This window comes from Aspergillus oryzae, chromosome 1 (genome assembly GCF_000184455.2).
Source record: "Aspergillus oryzae RIB40 DNA, chromosome 1".
NCBI classification, from domain to species: Eukaryota; Fungi; Ascomycota; class Eurotiomycetes; order Eurotiales; family Aspergillaceae; genus Aspergillus; species Aspergillus oryzae.
This window is the reverse complement of record NC_036435.1, coordinates 321,492-343,737: the sequence shown is the minus strand read 5'-3', so window position 1 is coordinate 343,737 and position 22,246 is coordinate 321,492. Positions and strand designations below refer to the sequence as shown.

Below are 22,246 nucleotides of genomic sequence, written 5' to 3'. Positions count from 1 at the left end.
GCTCAGCCGTACTTAAGCCACACGCCGGGAGGTTAGTAGTTGGGTGGGTGACCACCAGCGAATCCCTCCTGTTGTATGTTTTTATTTTTTTTGTTTGGGACTTCTTTCAGTCTACATTGACCTTCATGGTGGTGCATAGTCATTGCGTTGGGGGCGGTTGAGTGAGATGACTGGTTGTTACCACGCTGCCCCTTGAAGCAAGATTGAGGATTCCGAGAAGCTCAGAAGAATATCAAACAACACCGAAACAATCCAAAAGCAGGACTTTCAACTAGATACTGCCCAGGGATAATCAATTCCTCTTATATAAACCTCTTCCATATCTACTCTTCTCTGCGCCCTCGATAAGAAGATACTAGGCCCCCTCCGTATTCAGCTAGAAAACTACTAGTAGTAATAAGCAGTTGACTCCCCAGTTCAGTGGCCCTGCATGGAAACCAAATACTCTGAATGGCTGATTTCGCAAACTCTCCATATATTCTTCGAATCTCATCCCGGAACCCTTGATGGGGCATTGGCATATATCTCCCATGAAATCCAATGCTAACTAGACTGCAGCATCGTCGATGTAAATGGAGGTACTTAGCAGAGGTTGTCCAATACCTCAAGCCTCATCAATCCAAGTGACTGATATTGACTGCAGTGGCATGTACAAACAGATATTTAACGTCTGGAATCGTATTACCACTTTTCGGTCCATACGGTCAGTATCAAAATCAACCACGTTGTTGGGGACACCTGTCCGTCAACTGTTGAGGGTGACCGGCCGGATCATTATAGCCCAGGTAGACATGACAAGCATGCCTATGATGCCTCGTGAATGCTATTGCTTTCCGGATTTTCCTGTCCTATCTTTCCTTATTTCCTGTGATTTGATCACATATCTTGTTGCATCTGTACCACCGTCTAAGCCTTCATAGTACTTCCGTGTACGCGCGCCTCCCTTGGATAGGTGCCTCTCAATGGCATAAGAGCAAGGATATCCCACAGAAGTGCTACCTCTGCAAACCAATCAGACCATGTTCCTTGACTCTGTCAGCATCGGAAAAGTGCAGTGTGTTCCCAGGCCCTCGAGTCAATTTAGAGCCATTCATCCATTAAAACACTTCATACTCTCGTGCGTCCATTTCCCAGTTCGTCCAGTGCGCTCTTCAGTTTGTTCGCCGGGAAGGGATCCGTCTTTCATTATTTCCAACATCGTTCAGGTGCCCGGCCATTCACACTATCCAAGTGGGATTATGATGCGGATGTGATCATATCACTCATGGGGGGACGATTACGCCAGCAGATTACACAACATTTGCGGACGTGGCACAGGTATATCGACGCAGCGATGTTAGAAAAAGTACTCAATGTAGTGTGGGTGAAAGCGGGTAGCATGGCATTCGTGTTTATGGCTGATAGCTGGTCCAGATATCAACTGCCACTCGGGTAACGAAGGCTTTGGGCTTGAGCAAAACTGTCTGATCGTTCTGGGCTTTGCGGAGTAACATAGGATTTGCCTGCAGAGTCGGATTGGTGGACGAAAGTCAGGTGTAGAGTATCCAACAGTCACTAGTCTCCACGTTAACGCAGCTTTCCATATAGGTATAGAGTGCAGCTATGGCTCTACTCGTAGGTGGAGACATTTTATTTCGCTAACGCAAAAATGTAAAATGCTGAGAGTTGATTCGACCGTCTTATAAAGAATGTGTAGAAACCTGTATTACCAGTTACGAGCAGTTAGTTTTGATATGACTCACTGCAATGGCCACGTTCTTATACCAATGCCTTCTTCGCTGGACAATACAACCAGTTCAACACAATTAATCCACGTAATCATACTAGAAGTTCAAATACCATCCTCACCACTGACAGACTAGCGAACCACAGGCGCAAAATGAAATTTTAATGGCTTCATACCCCAACTAAGATAGACCGGCATGTCCTTGTCCCAATCCATCGAGGCAGAGTCCAGCTCCCAGTCAAACTCCCATATAACACGGGATAACAAAAGGCGCAACTCCAATCTTGCAAGGTTCTGCCCAATACAATTCCGCGGCCCGACGCTAAATACCTGCATTGCAGCGCGAGCATCATCTTCATACTCAGGATCACCCAACCATCTTTCGGGGATGTATTTCTCAGGATCCTTGAAGTTGAGGCTCGAGTTATTCGTAGCAAAATGGCACATACCAACGTGCGTGCCTCCCGGGATGCAATTTCCTGCAATATATGCCCCCTCCCTGGGGACACGGCGGGTAAACACAGCTGGCGCGGGGGGAAGTTTTCGCATAGCTTCATTAAAGCACGCCGGTAGATACTTGAGTTGGTTGACGCTGATCGCGGTAATCTCCTCTGCACTGGAGAAGGAGCTTCGAACCTCTTTGATCACCTTCGCCTTTGCTTCGGGGTTTTGGGTCAGATAATACATAGTCGCACTCAGAGCAGTAGTGGTGGTTTCACTTCCAGCGACAATAAGTACGGCGCAGTTGCCGTCGATCTCATACCTTTCGAGATTGTGTTTCGGATCTATAAGATTCGAGGCTAGGTCGGTATAGTCGACTTTCTTGTCTATTCGACGCTGAACATTCTCAGAAGTGAGTTTCTGATGATCCCTGAATGCCTCCTGGTAGGACTTCGGGATCAGGCCCATGAAGAGTTTGAATAGTAAAGGATAGTATCCCAGCGCTTGAATAATGGCTCTGAACTTTATGGACTGAGTGACCATGAGTATCCACGGGTGAAACCGGCCGTTCTCTTGACATTTGAAAGATTCGCCAAAGGTAAGCTCTGAAATCAGGTCAAAAGTGAAGAACTGGAAAGAGTAAGCAACTACACAACCGAGATCAGAAGAGAGAGAGAGAGATAGCCCACATTGAACCACGATGTCATCTCCGGCGTAGTGCCTTTTGCTGTCGCAGCATGGAGTTGTTTGATTAACACGGAGATCTTCTGCTGTATAACGGGCTCCTGCTCCCGTAATCCAGCCTCCGAGAACCCTTTTGCAAGTAGACGGCGATACCGGCGATGAAGGTCGTGCCCTGCTTCGGCGATCGTAGGAGGAGTTCCCAAACTTTGGTATAGTGGTGTGTCTTTGCTCATCTCTGGCGCGCCCTGCCGAACGTTATATATATCGTTCCATGCCTGGCTCGAAGTGAAAATGACTTCATTGGGGGCGACTCCCACTACTGCTCCGTATTTCAGATGTGTCTGGTGGAGGAACTCAACGAGCCTGCCGGAGAGTAAGTGAGAGGTATACACTATGCGGGTCATCGCTGCCACTTTCGGTCCGGGGTATTTTGCAAGTGGATGAAATGTAATGTTGTAGACTGCGTAGATAGCATAGTGCTAAAGAGTGAAGTTAGTGGATGCCATGCGACAGCCATCAGAATTGCTCTAGCAACACGAGACTAGTATGAAGAGAATACGTACCAACACTACAAGTACCAATATGGTTAAGACGGTACCCCAAATTGGAATTCCATGGACTTGTTGAACAATATTGCCCAAAGCCCATGGCAGCTGGGATGATTCTGCACTCAAAGTCATCTTCCTGGATTGATCAATAGAGAAAATCTAGAGAATGTGACATGAGTGACCATCGCTAAGTTGAGCAGCATCTGGCCTGCATGTGAGTACTTATACATTCGCCATGTGCAACCGTAAGCTCGCTCTGCACTTAAGCCATGTTGATTCTGTACATGCATCCTGCGGTATTACAAGGGTGCCGGCGTCGGCTTATGCATCGATAATCCTTCAATAGGGACCATGGGATCCATAAAGTGCGCGGCTTGGCGGTGTTACAGTTCGGATGAGCAGGAAGGACTAAACTGGGGATACCTTGGATGCGTCCATTCAAGTGCCAATGGAATCCTAATCCCCGAACTATTGCGGGGAGCTGAAGTTTTGTACACCAGTCTGGGGTTATGTAAGACTCCAGGTAGCCCTACTGTAGGTTTACGGTTAAGCCCCAATGTTATCTATGTCGATTTCAAGGCCGGAAGTATTACTGAGACAATTTGATGCACCACATGGGGCTATAGCTGCTAATAGCATCACAAAATCGTAGCTGGGAAGCCAGTCTAGGTAAGGATTCAGCGCCCCACTTATATAATAACAAGATGGGCGACTGAGCATATGTCAGGAGAGTAACACAAAATTGCCGTAGGTATAGTCCTGTATCTGATCAAGAATCAGCCCTGATCGGTGGTAGATAGTTGCATTGTCAGCAGCTGCTCGGTTAATATAACCCGAGTCTGGTTGTGGCTATAAAGAACGGGCAGTGCCGGGTATTCTCCGGAGGATGCGGTTTGAAACCGCTACTGCTGGAATGCAGGGATGAGAATCCGCACGAGGTTAGAGGCCGAGGTGGTGGAGCCGAACACGGCGTGAGTTCAGGTTAATATATGGCCTGCGCTCCAGACTGGCCTTGAGGGTCCACAAGGTGCGTCCACGTAGACCATGGTGGGGCGTCCTAAGATAATGGTGTATAGGCAATGATACCCGTGCCATATCCCACCATTAAAGGATATTCGCCTGCGCAGGGATTAATTGTTTGATTCTCACGGAGATTGGGCTACTTGCATATTCTAGTTAGTTACTAACTCCTGTGCCCTTCGGAAATCCCGAGCCAGAAGACACTTTTTCCATACACAAAACCAGGGGTACCTCGCATCGTGCTGTGCAATTTCTTCCGCCCATTTCTGAGTAATACATTGGATTTCATACGACGATGGAGAAACGAGATATTGAGCCCCGGGTCGCAGAGTCCTTGAGCAGCGACTTTGATCCAGCCTTGGAGAAAAAGTTGCTACGGAAATTGGACTGGCGGATCATCCCTGCGCTATGGTTTCTATTCCTCGTGTCGTTCATGGACCGATCGAATATCGGGTGAGCTATTTGCTCCTGCTTCAACCATTTGCTATTCCAAAGCTAACATTGGTATTTCACCTTAGAAATGCCAAAATCGCTGGAATGGTCAAAGAGCTGCATATGGTCGGAAATGATTACAATGTCGCCGTTACAATGTTCACTGTCGCATACGTGATCTTCGGAGTGCCCGCCAATCTACTGGTGAAGAAATTCGGTCCTAGAATGCTGGTTCTTTACATGTTCACTTGGGGTGAGGCCGCATTTCTTTGCTTCAACTGGGAGTGTGCTAATGGGAGATCGTTCGGTAGGGCTATTTGTGATGGGTCAGGGCTTGACCAAGACTGCGACAGGGCTGATCGCGTGCCGATTTTTCATGGGGATGTGTGAAGCAGGGTTTGTTCCTGGTTCGTAGCTCCTTCGATGCAATCCCTCAGATGAATAAATACTGATAAAGAGTCATGCTTAGGCTGCGCATATTTGATCGGGAGCTACTATAAGCGGGATGAGTTTCTGCGCCGCTATGCGATTTTCTTCAGTGCCAATATGGCAGCCGGCGCAATCAATGGGGTTAGTCAAGTTGATAATACTTGCTTGGATCGCTGCTCACTCGATATATAGCTTTTCTCGAGTCTCTTGACGGGGTTGAATCTCAGCGGATACGCAGGGTGGCGATGGTAGGCTCTCTGCTCTCGCTGAATATTCTCGTCTGACTTTCTAGGCTCTTCTTGATCGAAGCCATCATTACCATGGGTATTAGCATCGTTTGCTATTGGATTGTCGTACCTTTCCCAGAAGACGCGAATTTCCTGACGCCCGAGGAGAAGGCGTTGCTGCTGGCTCGCCTGGAGGCCGATGGTGGTGGCGTCCGCAACGACCCCATTTCGTTCAAACGGGTACTCAGTATGGCGGCCGACTGGAAGATATGGATCTGGTAAGCCCTATTTGTCTCTCGCTGTTCTTCCATGCGTCGACTCGCTGACCAGTGCAACAGTGTCCTGGCCTACATCGGTGCCGAAGAAAGCGCCAGTTCTCTCGTAGCATTCCAGCCCACCATCCTCAAGGACCTTGGCTGGACCGCCCGCTCCGCTCAGGCGCACGGCATTCCTATCTATGCGGTCGCATTTGTGTTGACGCTGTCCAGTGCCTGGTTGAGTGATCATCTACGACACCGCTTCCTATTCACTCTTTTCGGCTCGGTTTTGATCATTATTGGTTGGAGTGTCCAGCTGGCGCACTATCTGCCAGCGGGTGTCCGCTATATGGGCATGTTCTTTGTGGCTTCCGGTGCTTTCATCATGATGTCAATCACGGTGGTATGGTTGTGTGTTAACCTCGGCAAAGGAGTAAAGCGCAGCGTGGGTATGGGCCTGCTTCCAGCATTTGGCAATTGCGGTGCCTTTGTGTCCGGGAACGTGTTTATCACCAGCCAGTCCCCCAAATACCCGGTGGGATTCGGCGTTGGGTTAGGATTTGCAGTCATGGCCGGAGTGGCGAGCACGGTGTACTATTTCGGGTTGCGCGCAGAGAACCGCCGTCGCGACAGCCAGCCCGAGAAGGAGTGGACTCCGGAAAGTGCTCAGGATCTCGGAGATGCGCACCCAGACTTTCGGTTTCAGCTGTAGGAGATGCTGGATCGTATGAGGGCGCATTGTGCCGATACTAACAGGCGCTAATATGCTGCTTTCATTTAATTTAATCTGCAATACGGGATATTCAATTAATGATTACGTATCTATCTTTACAGCGTAGTGATTGGTGTGTAGCGCAATTTGTTTAGTCTCGTCTCACATTAGCCCTTAGTGCGGATTCTCCATGCAAGCCTCGCAAGCCTTGCCATTTGCTTAGCCATAACAAGGTTTGACCGAGTTCAGGGAATAGCAACTAACAGCCCTAATTGGTCCGGGGAATCGATCGAGATCCCACCGGGGTGGATCCTTTCCACTAGGAACGGACCGGATTACCAAACTAAAGACAACGACCCACGCCGGTGCTCCTGCGCATAAGACCGTTCTCGATGTACAGCACGGCTCCAGTCCGGTTGACAGTGACACCATGAATCATGTCCAACCCCCTACTCAAGTACAGATGTGGATAATTTCTGGTGTTTGCAGTGGGAGAGTGGGTTATGACCAGTGTGCCAAGAACCGCAACCTCCTACCAGTGAAAATTCTTGTCATCAATCACCACGGACCAATTCTGCCCGAGGACCATGTGTGCAGGGATCAGAGATACCAACCATCGACGGAGCTGGAGGTCATATTGGGCTCTCGGTTAGCGGGTCCTGCAGCATGGTTTCCGTGCGAATAAGCCCAGCGAGTGTACAGGGTGCGGCCAGGCCTAGCACCAATGTATTGCTAGGTGCTGTAGTACTGCGTATAAGGAGCAGAAATCCTTCCACAAGACTCGGATCATGATCGTTTTTGAGACTTTTTCCGTCCAGCCGGCTGACGATTACATTCCCTAAGTCCCCTTTCACTCTCGTTTCTTTCATTTTCTTTTTGTCTGATGATCTGTTTCTATTCGTTCGTCCATTCTCTGTGTAGGGTACCGTGGCAGTTGTACGAGGGAAGCCATGGTGTTAAGTCCCTCTGATGTTCCAAATAAAGGTCCCTTATTTGTCAAGGTCACCGCTGTTTTGACGGTGATTGCTTTCATATTAGTGGCCTACCGAATAGTATGGAAGGTTTACATGAAAAGCAAAATCGCTACAGATGATGCGATCATCTCTTTCTCCATGGTATATCATGCGTTGACTAGTGCTGTTCAATTATACTAACAAATAAACAGGCTATACAAATTGTGAATACAGTCATGGGCGACTTGGGTATGCTTTCTCTGACCGTTACTCTCTGCATAAAATCTAAATATGGCCGTTTTTCTCAGCATGTCACTACGCCTTCGGTCGCCACCGCGCCGACGTGGCTCGAACAGGAGGCAACCGAGTCCTCGCATTGAAGGTATGCGATTCCTTGAGATACTAAACAGTGGTACCAACTAACCTTGCATGACTGGGTAGTTCTTCTGGCTCTTCCAGATCCTCTACAAACTCGTCCTGTGCCTGAACAAGTTATCCTTCCTCGCTTTCTACCTCCGCCTCTTCCCAACCCGCAAATTCCGTCTCGTGTGCTGGATCACCATCGCCCTCGTGCTATCAGGTACCTTCGGGTTCGTCATCGCTACAATCTTCCAATGCATCCCCGTCCACGCAAGCTGGCACAAGGACATCCCTAAAAAATGTGTCAAAAACGCCGAATTCCGCTGGTCCTGGGCGGGCTACAACACCGCCATGGACATCTGGGTGTGCTTAATGCCACTTCCCGTCCTGGCAAGGCTACAGCTCGACCGTATCCGCAAAATAGGGGTGATGATTGTCTTCTGCATGGGCCTCTTCGTCTGCATAACGAGTATCGTTCGCATGTCGGCCATGGCTGAAAGTACAAAGACAAATGATCCAACATGGGGATCTTTCGATGCGCTGATGTGGAGTGCTATTGAGGCTAGTACGGGGATTATTTGTGCCTGTCTGCCATTTCTGAAGCATCCGATCCAGAGACTTATCCCTACTTGGTTTGTGTCATTGTCGAATGGCTCAAAAAAGACGAGACCGAGTTACCGGATGAGCCGACTCGGGTCGCAGTCCGGGATTCGGACCGGTGGGCATAGAGATGAGGATTACTATGGGGAGGCTGATGCCGAGAGTATGGGTAGTCAGGGGCCTATTGCCAAGGGTCAGATTGTTATGAAGACGGATATTGTCATGCGTAGTGAGCGGGCTTATTCGTGATATGAATTCTACTGTTCTTAGAGAAAATGAATATAAAATTAGAGATCTACATTTACAGAGCTCGTTCATGGTGGAATTGGAATAGATTGGTATGGTGCTTTGGTGGTCATAATGCCACAGCATATTACTCACTTTCTAGGGCTTCGCAAGGCTTCTTTTTTCTTATTTTTCTCTCTCTGCGGGTAACACTCGGCTTCGGTGGGCCACGACCCACTCACGGCGCGCCCTAAATTAGCTTAATTGCACTGGCAAGGATCTTGGTCGAGTAGGAGGACGGAGAATGAAACATTAATTAAGTGGTCATGGCGTGATACTCCTAGTGAGGTAGTACTCCGGTGGACTTCCGAATATTGATTGCTCTCTTCCCGTCTGTCGACAATCCCTGTTACTGCAACGGCACACACTCTGGCAACCCTAACACTCGCAGTGACTGGCATAAAGCGACGAAACTAAAGAATTGTCACAGATATCCTCACCTCAGCTCGGTCTATTCTAGGTAGCAGTGACAAAATGGCCGATGAAAGTACTGTGGGAAGCCCTATCGTGGCGGATGCGTTTCTGGAGGCTCTGGCGGAAGTACAGCCTATCCCTCATCCTCTTTCATGAATGGATAGAATCTAAATCATGACAGGCCGGTGTCGACTACCTCTTCACCGTACTTGGCTCCGATCACCCTAGTATCATTGAAGCCTATATCCGCCGCCAAAATGACCCCACTCGTCAGTATCCCAAGATGATCCTGTTCCAACACGAGGTCAGTCACCCGTTTCCTCCACCAGGATCAACACATGGGACCCCACTGATCGATCACCCAGTTCGTAGCCATGTCAGCTGCAGATGGCTACGCTAGGATCAGTCACAAACCGGCATGTGTGATCGCCCACGTGGACGTGGGGACCGCTGCCCTGGGCCAGGGTCTGCACAATGCATCTAGCGGACGTGCCCCTGTCGTAGTCTTCGCCGGTGTCGCCCCATCCACGCTGTTGGGTGAGGCTCCAGGTTCTCGCTCGGAACATGTCCAGTGGTACCAGGATATTCGCGATCAGGCGGCCCTCGTGGCACCCTATAGCCGCTTTAGCGCGGAGATCAAGTCCCCGCATAATGTTGGGAGTCTGGTGCATCGCGCTGTCCTGATGGCCACGACCGGCTCCCCAGGTCCAGTGTATCTCACTGCAACGCGGGAGATCCTAGCTACCCCCATCCCCTCAGTGGAGCCCCGGCCAAAGCCCGTCCCATCCTGTCACTTGGGATCCCTCTCTCCCGAAGCAGTGGAGATGATCGGTAACGCACTGTTGGAGGCAAAAGCCCCTCTCGTGATCACAGGGTATCTAGGCCGAAGCCACCGCGCAGTCCAACAACTCATTACCCTGGCGGACACAGTCCAAGGCCTCCGAGTCTTCGACTCCGAGCTCCGGGAGGTCTGCTTCCCGGCAACCCACCCAGCCTGCCTAACCCGCAGCACAGGCGCCGCACCAGCCATCCAATCCGCCGACGTAATTCTCGTCCTAGACGCCGACGTCCCTTGGATCCCACGGCGAGTGCACCCCTCCCCAAGCGCAGAAATCTACCACATCGACCTGGACCCGCGCAAAGAACGCATGAACATGTTCGACATTGGCGCCTCCGCCACCTTCCACGCCGACACAACATCAGCCCTAACTCAACTAAACGCGTACATAACCAGCTCCCCACGGCTCCCAGCCCTCCAAGAAGCCTGGACCTCCCGAGCCCAAGATCTCCTAACTGCCCACAAGGAAGGGAAAGCCCGCATCGACTCCCGCGCCACAGCACCCCTCTCAACTCCTAATGAGCCCTGCACGGTCGACTACCTATGTAGCCGCATCCGCGCCTCCGTCCCACAGGACACAATCTACATCACAGACTCAGTCACCAACCAAGTTCCCATGACGGAACAGCTCCAACTCACCCGTCCCGGATCCCACCTTACAAAAGGAGGCAGCGGACTGGGCTGGTCCGGCGGCGCAGCCATCGGCGCTTCACTCGCAACAGCCCGGTACGATATCTCCGATCGACCTAATCTCCACCTGAACGAAACCACCAAAACACCTTTCATCTGTAACATCATCGGCGACGGGAGTTTCGTTTTCTCCGTGCCTACGGCAGTTTACTGGGCTGCGCATCGGTATCAGACGCCTTTCTTGACTGTTATCTTGAATAACGGGGGTTGGAATGCTACGAGGCAGTGTTTGGCCGATGTGCATCCTAGCGGTGTGGCTGCCGGATTGTCGAATAGGGATCTTGGGATCTCGCTGGTGGAGGATGGGCCGGATTATGGGGAGGTGGCGAAGGCTGCTGCTAATGGTAATTTGTGGACGAAGAGGGTGCGTAGTGTGGGAGAGTTGGATGTGGTGTTGAGGGAGGGGATTAGGGTTGTGGTTGAAGAGCGGAAGTCAGTTGTCTTGGATATCGTTATTAGGTAGACCACTTTTCTTTCTCGGTTAACCTGTTTCTAAGCTCGGTAATAACCTAGCATACGCTCTTCCTTGGCTTTCGCACCATGCAGACCAGATTAACCCAGTCACCGTCATTACCTCCCCTGCCTGTAAATCTACTAGCGTCGAAATGAATAACATTCTCGTCTTCTTGGGAAGATATCTCCTCGAACCCCTTTCTCTTGTATACTGGGTATCCCTTCTTCGAGGACTCGACATAGCACTCAATTCCAAGTCTATCGGCAGAGTCACAGCCCCACTGCGTCAGAAGAGAAGCTGCTCCACGACGCTCATATCGAGGATCAGTAGCTAGCAGTGCCAGCACTACATTGACAATCAATACAATGCTCTTTTAGAAACAGCAATAAACAGAACTTACAACAATGCTCCCTGCCCTCCTCACCAAAGAACACTCTCCTTTTTTCCAGTAATTTCCCCTTACAAAACCGAAACCCTTCCTCATTTGCTCCAAGCGGAACCTTCATACCCTCATCCGTCCTCACAGACGCGCGCCATTCCTTCATCCCCTCTTCCCCGTGGTAAACATGCCACTTGGCAAACGCAACCATTTCACCGGAGTCCTCGTCAACAGCTTTTAGAAAATAGCAGGTGGGGTCTTTCTCCCAGTTATCCAAGACTCGGGATATTTTGTTTGTCCTACAGGGTGAGGCCGATACCTCTTCCGGGGTTCCGTCGATGTTCGGCACGTCACCTGTACTGCGGAAGAAGGCACTGGCTCCCATTGTTATTTGTTGGATGTCGACCATGCGTGGGATGTCGGCTTGGGTGATGGGTTCGATGTGTATTGGCATCTTGCTAGTTCCTTGGGACGTTGTTTGTTGTCCGTTAAGGAAGTATGTATCCGGTTTGTGCCGTATTTATTAAGATTATATTGCTGTACGGGAGAATAGAAATGGTGTACTTTCTAGTCTTTATGAATAGGCTTGCCTTGGTCAGCACTTATCCATTATATATCCTTTCGTATCTGCACGTCGGTGGTTCTAGCCAATGATGGCGTGGTTGACATGACTCACGGCGGCCCGATTCGTCGATTCTTCGGCTTCGTCTTGGCTGAGTCTGACCTTGATAGGAATAAACTTAAAGGAGTATATCATGGGAAAGTGCATGGTTAACCATTCAGGCCCGGATTGAACAATTGCACTTCGAAGGGCTTGGGTTGGGACTTGAAAATTAGTATGTCTAGAACAGCCGCTAGTCATAATATATATTTCAGTATGTTTAGTGAACAGCAAAGCACCGCAATTCGCACACCGGTATTTCCCCGAGTATATAAGGCGGATACTATCCGTGCTTGGTAGAATAGACCTACTGTAATACGAGAATCGGTACAATATCCCTATAACCCAGGAGTTCTTTAACATCCCTTGAAGATTTTCGCGATATTGATGGATGCAAATTGGAAGGGTTAAACCTGCAGGTAATTGTGCCTTATATTTCAATAACTAGAGATGCCTATCACCAAATCAAGGTGCTGTAGTATAGTGGTCAGTACAGCTCGTTGTGGTTTAATCCCGAGCAGACCTGGGTTCGATTCCCAGCAGCGCCAATGGCGCTTAGAACTTGATTGGTCTTTCTTTTTTGTTCTTTTTTCTTTCTCTTTTCTGTGCCGATTGAAAATAAAGTTCAATTCAGTTTTTATCCTGGCGATCTTCGTCGTGGTGTATTTATTGGTTGGCTTCCTTCCGCCAATCCCCAGATCAAAATAGGCCGGCAATTCTATTAAATACGCAATCTAAATAACAACTTATCGCGTTCTCCGTACACCTAAATGCTAGATCAGAAAATCATTTTATAGCGCATTAGGCCGCGCACCAATCAACACTACGTGACGGGTAGAGCAGATGACAGCCTTGCGATTCACCGCAGGTCGCTTTCGAGCCTTCCCTCACAAACGCTCAGGCTACTGTAACTTGACTATTCAGATCCCGTGAGCCTTCTCAGGGTTTCACACATATCTGATCTGTAGTGTGCAGCACCGCTGTACCACCCAACACCAAATCATCCATAAACACTAGAAACAACCCAGTCCCACAAAATGAATACCCAACAGCCTCCATTCACTCCCATTCAATACATCCCCGCGAAAGAAAAAGACTCAGTTCTCAACTTGCCCATCACATCCCTCGCCGCCGTCGCTCACGAGCCTCCCCCAAGGAGGCAACCACTGGAGCATCTACTTCTCCATTACCGAAATAGACTATGTCCGCTTAGACAGGACACCTTCCTATACCGTCCCGGCTACGGTTAATCCCGGCGGCTCTAAGGGTATCCTCATCGTCAGCCGTGTGGATGATCTCCGTTTAGGCACGGCAACTAAAAGTCGTACGACTTGATGTCCTGGAGGGCCTGAAGGTCAGAGACTTTGTCGATTTGCTTGTGAGAGAGAAACGGCATCTTTATGAGTTTGATAATGCGGGACAGGGTTGTAGATTCTGGGTGTATCATCAGATCGGTCTTTTTTTGGATGAGGGATTGGTAGTGGATGGTGGGCAGGTGGAGGAGGCGAGAAGGGCGATTCTTGTCATGTATCCTGAGATGGTGGAGTATGGGCTTGTGGTTGGGGAGTATTATTCTTAATTTCTTTTATTCATTTGTCGGTGCTGGTCATTTCTCTGTCAGTCATTCTGTATTGTCTATTCTAAATCCATCGCGAAGTCTATCTATGTCAAGGAGTCTGGTGACCAAATGATCATTAGCCCTAACTACTAACATATTGGAACGAATCACTCGTCTTTAAATCTTCCAGTATCGCCATAACCTTTATCAATAACTCTAATATCCTCCTTCGATATCTCTCCACTAGCCACGTTTTCCAAAAACTCAATAAGACATTTCGTCTTCGGATTGAAGTCATCAACGAAGTTCAAAAACCGATCCACAATCTTGAGACTCGAGAAGCGGACATTTTCCTCTAAAACTGCATTCGAATGCAAACACTCGTCAGCCAACTGAGAGGCACTATGAATGCAACGATCAACCACAATCCACTGAATCTGAACACCAAACCCCATAACCGCTTCCTCCTGTAATGAGACACCGTTCTCAAGACTGGTAAATGTAGCCTTGAATTTAGAAGTAGCGGATTCGACAACCACCGTAGTCGCGGTTATATTGCTATCCGTTACCTTCACCATCATTGACGGCCAGATCTGCCCAGCCAATATGCGGTGATTGTGTAGTATTTCGACTGTTCTCAATTCGGTAAGGCTGTGGGGGATCTGGTAGTGTTTTGGACCCCGGTCGACATTTGTGTAGAATACTATTAAGGCATGTTAATATGTATTTATGGGGAGTGAGGTGGCTGGGATTAAGTTACATGAGGACATTCTGGGAGCATGATGTGTAAGGGTTCTTGGTCGGGGATTGGGGATGGCCTTGTTTATATCACTGTCATAGCACGGCGGGCGCGCTAAACCGTGCTGGACCCCACTCGGGCGCGGCCACTGATATCATCGTGTTGGATTGGAAATAGTGGCGGGGTCTTATGAGGTTTTATGAGGTGTCTGGTCGAGATTCTTCTTACATTATAGGATTGAGCTGTGGTTATCTCGGGTAACCATCTGAATGTCAATGGTACAGTCTACCTGTCCACCGACGGCGGTGATGACAAAATCACGTAGTAAGGTTCAATACTATCACATTGAGGTACACGATAGATTCCTAGTCGGCCAATCTTCAATCATAATAGCTACTATGTTGTGCAGCCCGTGTCAGAATGAACATAATTTGCCGCAAGGTGAGCTCCTCATGAATGACTTCGAATGGGTAAGCGGGACGCTCGAAGCGTGCCTTCTGTAAACGGACCTCCGTTGGAGCAGGTAAAGACGGTAAGCAGCTATCAAGCAACATTGCTGCTTGTAGGATACTCTCTTCCCTTTGAGTGTGTGCGAGTACCCCTCGGGTGAACCGAGTGACAGGCTCATGAGACTCATCTTCTGGGTTTGGCTTGTGTTCAATCAACACGATATTGGTTCCCTCCATTAGAAACATTTCGTCCCCTTCATTGAGCTTCTTTGCAGTCACGCAGCTGTCATAGGGCCCCAGGGACAGCAGAGGGCCGCAGTTATGGGCGGCCAGACTAGATTGTGTCGCCCCCACCATGAACTCAGTAATGGCTTTGTCGCGGAGTTCTTGCCGAAGGTGCTCACCCAATTCAAAGGGCGTGTGCTTATTCCTCTTGTTCCACATTTTGCACCAATCACATAACAATGGACGCGACTCGCTCACATGTCGGATGTGTCCAAGATGCGTGAGCCCGACTTCGAAAACAAGGTTACAGATTGTTTCTGGAATACCGATGTCCCATGCACAAACATCGACATGGTGCAATTTTAGGATATTGAAGATGCTTAGCGCATGATTCAGCCTCAGAGTATATGGCATGTTACTGAGCAGTCGGACAAATAGATTGACTGTCGTCGCTGAATAGTTTGCCATAATCCTAAGGCCGCGACCATCCTCCTGCATTTTTGCGAGGCCAAGCAGCCCAAAGACACGATCGCGGACATCGCTGCATTGAGCTTGCCCAAATTCAATGACGATGTTGTCTATCGTTTTGTTCAAAATGCTGCCTTCCCTGTCTTTCTTGTCTAATTGGCCGAGCACTGTCCTTGTATGTAATCCCAGGGGCGAACTGCCAAGTTGTATATCCACTCCAGTGAATCCCCCGAGAACAAAGTCTCCTCTGACCGCAGTTGTCAACCTCCTGAACGATGACCAAGGTGCAGATTTCGAGCCACAGAAGACAATCGCATCCCGTGCGAGGAATAGCTCCTGGATAATCCATAGTCTTGTCCAGTAAGAGCGCCGATACACCATATCAAGAGCGTTTCCGCTTGATCCCTGCAGGTCTATTGCCTCTTGAGTTTCTTCTGCACATATGTCGAAAACAAGGTCGGACTCGGTGGTTCCGGGTCCTATCCAGACCAGAACCTTCTGTGCCTGACGGTATAGATCACCCATCCGCTGCACCTGGGTGTTACGCTCTGGGATGTCGTCTTGGTTTATGCAGATCGCATCTGCGAAGAACAGTGTGTCTCTCTGCCCACTGCCAGCTAGAACACTGAGAAAGTGGTGTAAGTTGTCGCGGATGAGGAAGGGACCATTGTTGATGAATATTGTTCGATCAGCTGTGCCATCTCCCCACTCGTAGGAAAGAGCATTGTACACGGGGACATCTGAGAATTTGTACACTCCTAAGGTGAATCTGAGAGGCTCAGTCGCCGCCGTATCTTCGAACTGTAGAAGACGAATATAATGTGCGTCTGATGGAAGTGCCGTGTGGGCGAACGTTGAACTATCAGAAGCCATTATATAAGGAGTCCGCTCTCTATGAATTTGAAACGGGAAATGTGTATACAAGAGTTTAAAGTACCCGCCGTAGCAGTGGTGTATATTTCCTGTGTGAAAGAGGTGTGTTCGTAGACGTTTTAGCTGTGAAATAAATAGGGCCAGTTGTCAACGTGGCTATGCATGCGGGGGCTGCGGATCCCATGGTGGCTTTGATTTACTAGGCGACGATCCGCCGATCGCTCACTAATGAAGAAGAGGTGAAGTTGGAGTGAAGGATTACGACCTTGGATTAGGATTAGGCCATATAGCTTACCCAGCAATTTCATGGAATCTCAAGATTCATATATGACACAGAATGATGTCTGGATTTAATCATCCATGAGTCACAGTTTACTTCTTAACTCCCCGAAGTACCGTTTCAGATCCTCCACAACCTCACTAAAATCATTGAAATTGTCATGACCACCAAGCAGGATTCACACGAGAACTACATTCGGATCGGGTCAGGATTCTGTGGCACTGTCTGGGCTAGAAGCCTCGACGGCCCTGCAATCAAACGAGAGGATGGAGGACCGTCCAGATCACTGGCAAACGACTTTGTGATGCACAAACGAGCACTTGATGCCTTTGTCAAATTGTCACTGACTAAATGCAGTAGTCCGGACTACCTCATACAACCTCAAGTCCGCATCCCACAATGTTACAGCTTCCTGACCCCACAACACACCTGGTGGGGAGAGAATCTCTCACATTTCCCACCCGGATTCTCGCCCTGCAATGCCATGTCCTCCGAACGTATCCCACCATTTCCCGAGGATGTAAGGGTACTGATCGTAGAGAGATACTGCCCTCCAGAAATCAGAAACCAAATCCTGTTGAGTGCAAGCAACCGGGCCTGCCTGATCAGACCATATATTGGCCGCAGGCGAACCTACGGAACGGCAATGAACGCAAGGTCGAGATTCAGAGGCTTTTCGCTGCAGAACTACCCACTCCATTTGGATCAAATGGTTGAACTGGGGATTCCTTCCACTCACATCGAACGCTATGCTGCCATGATGGGGGAGGCATTAGCTACTCTGCACTGGCTGGGCGAGATTGACGGGAACGACGTCGAATTCGTTCTGGCTCCACCCCCGAGGAACGATGACTGCACCACTACCGTGACAAATGTCTTGGGGGAGCACACGCTCTGGATTCTGGATTTTGATCTTTGTCGATCCATGGCCATGGATCTGGAAGGCGTCAAGCAAGCTGCCAACGCATTTTGCAGAAATGATCCCTTCTATCCACGGCCACACACAGATCAGTGGATCGCCTTTAGCCGGCAGTACTTGCAGACCTCTGCGGATTTGGCACATAGCTTTCATGAGGACGAGGCAGAGAGTCGACTCGGCCTTGCGAGAAAGTTCATAGAGTTGCTCGAGACCAAGAAGTAATGGGCGTCGTAATTTCCAGTGAATATAGGAGGGGATTGTGCTACTTCTGCCCGAAAAAGATACCATCCACACCTATTCAGACTTGCCCGTCATAAGTTGCCTTCCTCACACAGCATACAAGCTTCAGACCTGATCCGAGCCCTCTTTACATCTGATCTGATATCTCCTCATATAACTCTACTGTCTACAGCAATATCCTCGAAAGCTTTCGAAGCATTTCAACGTCATTCTGAGCAATGACTAGCCGTCGCGAAAACCAACGAACCGATATGCCGTGGACTAGCTCCTTGCAAGATGCCATGGAGCAAAACCTCCACTTGGAGGACAAGCTCGAGAAGGAGGAGCTCAATACCCCCAAGCTCTCCTAAAGCGGTTGCTCTCGACAAGATCCGTGGTATCAACATCTTCATCGTTCGCCGAACGCCAGCAAGCGGCGGTCGGTTGTAAGTCCCCATTTCGAGAGATTGGGACAGGGTCGATTGGAAAGGTGTTTGAACAGGCCGGTACGTTGTGGGCTTTCAAGGTCCTCCTCATAGATCGCACCGACAAACTTTGGAACAATTACTTGATGCACCTACGGATCCAAGATAGCTTCGACCGACTCGGCGACGGTTCAGGAGGCCTCGAGATTCCTCGAGCTGCGTGGTTTGCGAACAAAGAATCCGAGTTCTGGTCGGAAAACCTCCACCTATTTCCAGACGATCCCACGTTCCCTCGTGCTCGAGAAATCCTGTGCATGGAAAGAATATTCCCCCTACCCCAGCCAGTGCGGCATGCGTTGATCGAACTCTTCTGCAACCCGAATAATGTCGCCACGGCTAAGAGCGATGCATTGAACAAAGATTGCCTGGTACGCCTGTTTCTTGGTCGAAAGCGTTATGGAGCATCTCGTCCCGGAGGAAGTCGGTTTTTTTCCCTGAGGAATTACAAATTGCACGTCGATCAGGTCGAAGCGCTGCAGCTAGTATGGCAGACGCACTCGCTATCATGCACTGGCATACCAGAATCGACGCCATGGATATTGAGTTCGTCCTAGGAAGCACCCCATTCGACCACAATTCCGTTCGTCGCCCTCCACCGCTTCAAGACATCGTGCGTCTTACACCTGGAACTAGTACATTTGAGCGCACCACGAACACAGTCCCTAACTTCAAGAAACGCATCGTGAGCCTCTGGATGCTTGACTTTGATGCCTGTGGTCCGATCACAATGAATACAGCAGGAGTTAACCAGGCAATCAAGGCATTCATCGAAAATGACCCCTACTGTCCTCGTCCGCACATGGAAGACGCTTACTCAGAGCAACTGTGGTGCTTCTTTTCTCGGCGCTACCTGGAGACAGGAAGAAAGATAACTGCTGGTAGTCCTTCGCAGTCATTGCCGCAGCAGTTTATCCAGGGTGTTATTGCCAAGCTGTCGCCGCCAGATCAAACAGGTACATCTTCAGGGAGTAGAGGGCCTGCACCTCCACAACGAGCCCAATCGAGCCGGACCCCGCCTCGACATGTTCAGGGGGGACAAATGGGTGGTAGGGGCTCCACTAGTGGCTCGCCAAAGAAAGCTCCTAGCAATCGAGGACGAGGTCGAGGGCAGGGACGAGGGTATCGTTGAGTTGCGGATTCCCGTTGAGTATTGTTAGGCGGAAGGAAGACAAAAATAAAAAAATAGGAAAAAAAGAAAGAAAGGAAAAAGAGGAAAGAACCGAGATAGATTGAAAAGGATGAAATCTATTGTTTGCTAAACGTACCATTATTCATGGAGTTGAACTAAGAGGGATAGGTAAAGTAGCAAGATAACAGACAATGCGAATTCATGTTCATGTTCATTTTCATGTTTACTCTTCGAACCAGCAGAAGAAGTCTAATCAATCTAGTCTAATAATACACATCAAGAATGGAAGCCAAAATAGACAAGTATTGACAGCGAATGTATATGTAGGATTTCTGTCCTTGACAAAGATAACGAGCGTATCTATAAATGTATGTACTTGAAAGAATTGCCATGGTCTAAATCTAGCTATCGATTGGGATCATGGATAGGTGAGTTTCTTTACAAAGTAGCCACGAATGCAAAGACTGCAACCAGAGCACCGAAGACGGAGCCCGAGACGGAGCTGGCACCGCCCGTAGCAAGGATGGAAGAAGAAGCAGAGGCGCCAGAGTTGGTTGAGGAAGATTCCGAAGAGGACTTGCCAGAGTTGGTCGACGAAGAGTCAGAAGAGCTACCAGCGGTGGTGGAAGTAGCGGAGGAACCGCTAGCGGTCTTGGTGAATTTAGGGTAGGCCGAGCCGCTAGCAGAAGCGCTGGAGTAGTAGGCAGCAGCGGAGGAGTTGGACGGACGGAATCCCTTGCCGACGGTGAAGCCAGGGGTAGTAGAGGGAACAGCACTAGACACGATTCCGGACGACGAAGGGTTCACAGCAGCGGAGCCAGAGGGAACAGCAGAGCCGACGGGAGTCGCGGAGCCAGCAGCGGAGCTAGAAGCGGAAGCAGATGGGCGAGTGCTGTTAGAGCAAGACAAGTCGAACAATGGGGTGGTGCTCAGAGTGCTGCCGACCACACCGAAGCTGGGATTAGGAGTGGTGGGGTTGGCGTCTTGGAGGATGTACCACCAGGTGTTGGTCTCGTCGAACAAGGGGCATCCGACCTCGTCCCAGTAGGTCTTCGCGTTGGCGAGGGAAGCGACGCCGAGGTTCTGAGTGCTTCCGCTGACGGGCCAGCCGGTTTCGGTGATCCAAACTTCCTTGCCCTTAGCGACCGCCTTAGTCTTAGCCACAGAGTCGTCGAAGAGTGACTTGGCGTCCGAGATGGAATTGGACATGCTGCTCTGGAAGTAAGGATAACCGTCGAAACCCAACCAGTCGACGGCGTCAATGACGGCCGAATTGGAGCCGTTAGTCCAGGCGGTCCAGGTGTCGACGTGACCGATGGGGACGCTGCTCAGGGCGGTGCCAGAGATGATCGACCGGACCTCCTTGATAAACGAGACCAGGTCGTCGGGGCCAATTCCAATGCCGGCATTGACCTTCTCACCCTCGGACGAGGCACGGTAGAGATCTTCACTACCAACGGAAATACCCACGACCAATTTGGCGAAGGAGTCACCGTACTGGGAGATGGCCGACTTGAGGGCGGCCAACTCGTTGTCCATACCACCACCAGAGGCCCAAAGACCCAGCAACAAGGATGTATTTTCGGCAATGGCAGCGGGAATGGCGGAGATAGGGGAGTTGGTAGTGCCACCTTGCTGCGTGATAGTCAGTATTCCGATTCCTGCTTGATTATCAAATCACTCACGATCATGGTGTACAATCTAGCACTGGTGAAGCCCGAAGTGCCAACCAGATTCTTCGCAGTGGAGAACTCCGATTCGAAATCGGACTGAGACTTGACGCTGCCATCCGACTTGGTAGCACCGTAGTTGAAGCCCTTGTAGGCGGCCTCGGACGTAGCGAGCGACAGGGCGAAGGCAAGAAGGTGTGTCAATTGCATTTTGACGATGAAGTAAAGACTGTAGGATGGTTTCAAAAAAACAAAAAAAGGAAAGTCAGACTAAAAAGAGAGAACGAACTTGAGGACAAAAAACCCAAGTTCAAGCGAGATATGAAGTAGAAAGAGAGAAGGAGATGAAGATGGAAGAGAGAGGGAAAAGACGCAGCAGAAGAATTAAACCAGATGGAGGCAAAAATCGATGTGGTTCTAGACTCACAGTGGGTCCGATGGACCTCGGCACTTTGGATTGGCTGCCTATTCAGTGCTTGTCTTGGGAACTCAAGCTGATTGGATCCAAAGATAGAATTCTACCAAATTAGGTCCATCAGATCCAGGGGATATCCTGATCGGTGGCACTGAGGTGACCAATCGGAATGGAGCGTTGTAATTTGATTTCTCCGCGACACGTACGTCCCTGAATCAATTCGAACAACCCCTGACGGGAGATTCGCCCTGACACCGTCCTTGGGATAGATATTCTGTTCTCAAAACCTGGATCACTCTGTCAATGCTAACATGGATATCCGCACGGTTCCATGGACGGACTCTAAACTCGGATAGGGACGCCGGCACTAATCGGACACTAACTGGTCTTCTAGACCGACCTTTCATTAGTGAGTGGGTTGGCAGCTATTCTTAGTCCGAGTCTAATGGGAATAGTGCCATCTGGGATATTAATTGTTATTACCACTTACTATTTATATATCTTCATTATGATGGCCTCGGATTCACCATTTCTTCTATCTAATAATGTCAAAAGGGGTTGTAATCCATCAATTACTACACACCAGTTCAGGGGACGGATTCAATAGCTCTTCTAGACATGTCTATCAATAGCCACCAGTCGATTCAACTGTCCATTTCACCCCTGCCCCACATGTTTTGAACTGCTTTCAATAACTATTCTCAGAT

At 49.5% G+C, this 22,246-nt stretch overlaps 11 protein-coding genes and 1 non-coding gene across 12 annotated transcripts; 7 read left to right on the top strand and 5 right to left on the bottom strand.

Moving 5' to 3' along the window:
* Positions 1 to 1,858: 1,858 nt before the first annotated feature.
* AO090009000128 (cytochrome P450) lies at positions 1,859 to 3,084 on the bottom strand (the record flags this gene model as incomplete). Its single annotated transcript, XM_001816584.3, has 2 exons — positions 1,859 to 2,797; positions 2,857 to 3,084. The coding sequence occupies 2 exons, from the start codon at positions 3,082 to 3,084 to the stop codon at positions 1,859 to 1,861; spliced, it is 1,167 nt and encodes a 388-aa protein (XP_001816636.3).
* A 2,516-nt stretch (positions 3,085 to 5,600) lies between these two features.
* On the top strand, positions 5,601 to 6,476 carry AO090009000126 (uncharacterized protein; the record flags this gene model as incomplete). The annotated part of the gene is made up of 2 exons (XM_001816583.3): positions 5,601 to 5,785; positions 5,846 to 6,476. The coding sequence occupies 2 exons, from the start codon at positions 5,601 to 5,603 to the stop codon at positions 6,474 to 6,476; spliced, it is 816 nt and encodes a 271-aa protein (XP_001816635.3).
* Positions 6,477 to 7,426: 950 nt separating this feature from the next.
* On the top strand, positions 7,427 to 8,085 carry AO090009000125 (uncharacterized protein; the record flags this gene model as incomplete). The annotated part of the gene is made up of 4 exons (XM_023233702.1): positions 7,427 to 7,591; positions 7,642 to 7,678; positions 7,738 to 7,811; positions 7,840 to 8,085. 4 exons carry the CDS (start codon positions 7,427 to 7,429, stop codon positions 8,083 to 8,085), a joined length of 522 nt encoding a protein of 173 aa, XP_023088521.1.
* Positions 8,086 to 8,140: 55 nt separating this feature from the next.
* Positions 8,141 to 8,638, top strand: AO090009000124 (uncharacterized protein; the record flags this gene model as incomplete). Its single annotated transcript, XM_023233646.1, has 1 exon — positions 8,141 to 8,638. The coding sequence occupies one exon, from the start codon at positions 8,141 to 8,143 to the stop codon at positions 8,636 to 8,638; it is 498 nt and encodes a 165-aa protein (XP_023088520.1).
* Positions 8,639 to 9,148: 510 nt separating this feature from the next.
* On the top strand, positions 9,149 to 11,079 carry AO090009000123 (uncharacterized protein; the record flags this gene model as incomplete). The annotated part of the gene is made up of 3 exons (XM_001816580.1): positions 9,149 to 9,214; positions 9,270 to 9,392; positions 9,454 to 11,079. 3 exons carry the CDS (start codon positions 9,149 to 9,151, stop codon positions 11,077 to 11,079), a joined length of 1,815 nt encoding a protein of 604 aa, XP_001816632.1.
* A 46-nt stretch (positions 11,080 to 11,125) lies between these two features.
* Positions 11,126 to 11,660, bottom strand: AO090009000122 (uncharacterized protein; the record flags this gene model as incomplete). The annotated part of the gene is made up of 2 exons (XM_001816579.3): positions 11,126 to 11,415; positions 11,471 to 11,660. 2 exons carry the CDS (start codon positions 11,658 to 11,660, stop codon positions 11,126 to 11,128), a joined length of 480 nt encoding a protein of 159 aa, XP_001816631.3.
* A 919-nt stretch (positions 11,661 to 12,579) lies between these two features.
* On the top strand, positions 12,580 to 12,658 carry AO090009t00004. The gene has a single exon. It is a non-coding gene; the product is annotated as a tRNA-His (tRNA).
* A 1,177-nt stretch (positions 12,659 to 13,835) lies between these two features.
* Positions 13,836 to 14,438, bottom strand: AO090009000121 (uncharacterized protein; the record flags this gene model as incomplete). The annotated part of the gene is made up of 2 exons (XM_023233490.1): positions 13,836 to 14,371; positions 14,429 to 14,438. 2 exons carry the CDS (start codon positions 14,436 to 14,438, stop codon positions 13,836 to 13,838), a joined length of 546 nt encoding a protein of 181 aa, XP_023088519.1.
* Positions 14,439 to 14,787: 349 nt separating this feature from the next.
* Positions 14,788 to 16,422, bottom strand: AO090009000120 (HET domain-containing protein; the record flags this gene model as incomplete). Its single annotated transcript, XM_001816577.1, has 1 exon — positions 14,788 to 16,422. One exon carries the CDS (start codon positions 16,420 to 16,422, stop codon positions 14,788 to 14,790), a length of 1,635 nt encoding a protein of 544 aa, XP_001816629.1.
* A 764-nt stretch (positions 16,423 to 17,186) lies between these two features.
* On the top strand, positions 17,187 to 17,843 carry AO090009000119 (zinc finger protein; the record flags this gene model as incomplete). Its single annotated transcript, XM_001816576.3, has 1 exon — positions 17,187 to 17,843. One exon carries the CDS (start codon positions 17,187 to 17,189, stop codon positions 17,841 to 17,843), a length of 657 nt encoding a protein of 218 aa, XP_001816628.3.
* A 966-nt stretch (positions 17,844 to 18,809) lies between these two features.
* AO090009000118 (zinc finger protein) lies at positions 18,810 to 19,454 on the top strand (the record flags this gene model as incomplete). The annotated part of the gene is made up of 1 exon (XM_023233320.1): positions 18,810 to 19,454. The coding sequence occupies one exon, from the start codon at positions 18,810 to 18,812 to the stop codon at positions 19,452 to 19,454; it is 645 nt and encodes a 214-aa protein (XP_023088518.1).
* Positions 19,455 to 19,892: 438 nt separating this feature from the next.
* On the bottom strand, positions 19,893 to 21,334 carry bgt2 (GPI-anchored beta-1,3-endoglucanase EglC; the record flags this gene model as incomplete). The annotated part of the gene is made up of 2 exons (XM_001816574.3): positions 19,893 to 21,089; positions 21,140 to 21,334. The coding sequence occupies 2 exons, from the start codon at positions 21,332 to 21,334 to the stop codon at positions 19,893 to 19,895; spliced, it is 1,392 nt and encodes a 463-aa protein (XP_001816626.1).
* Positions 21,335 to 22,246: the final 912 nt, after the last annotated feature.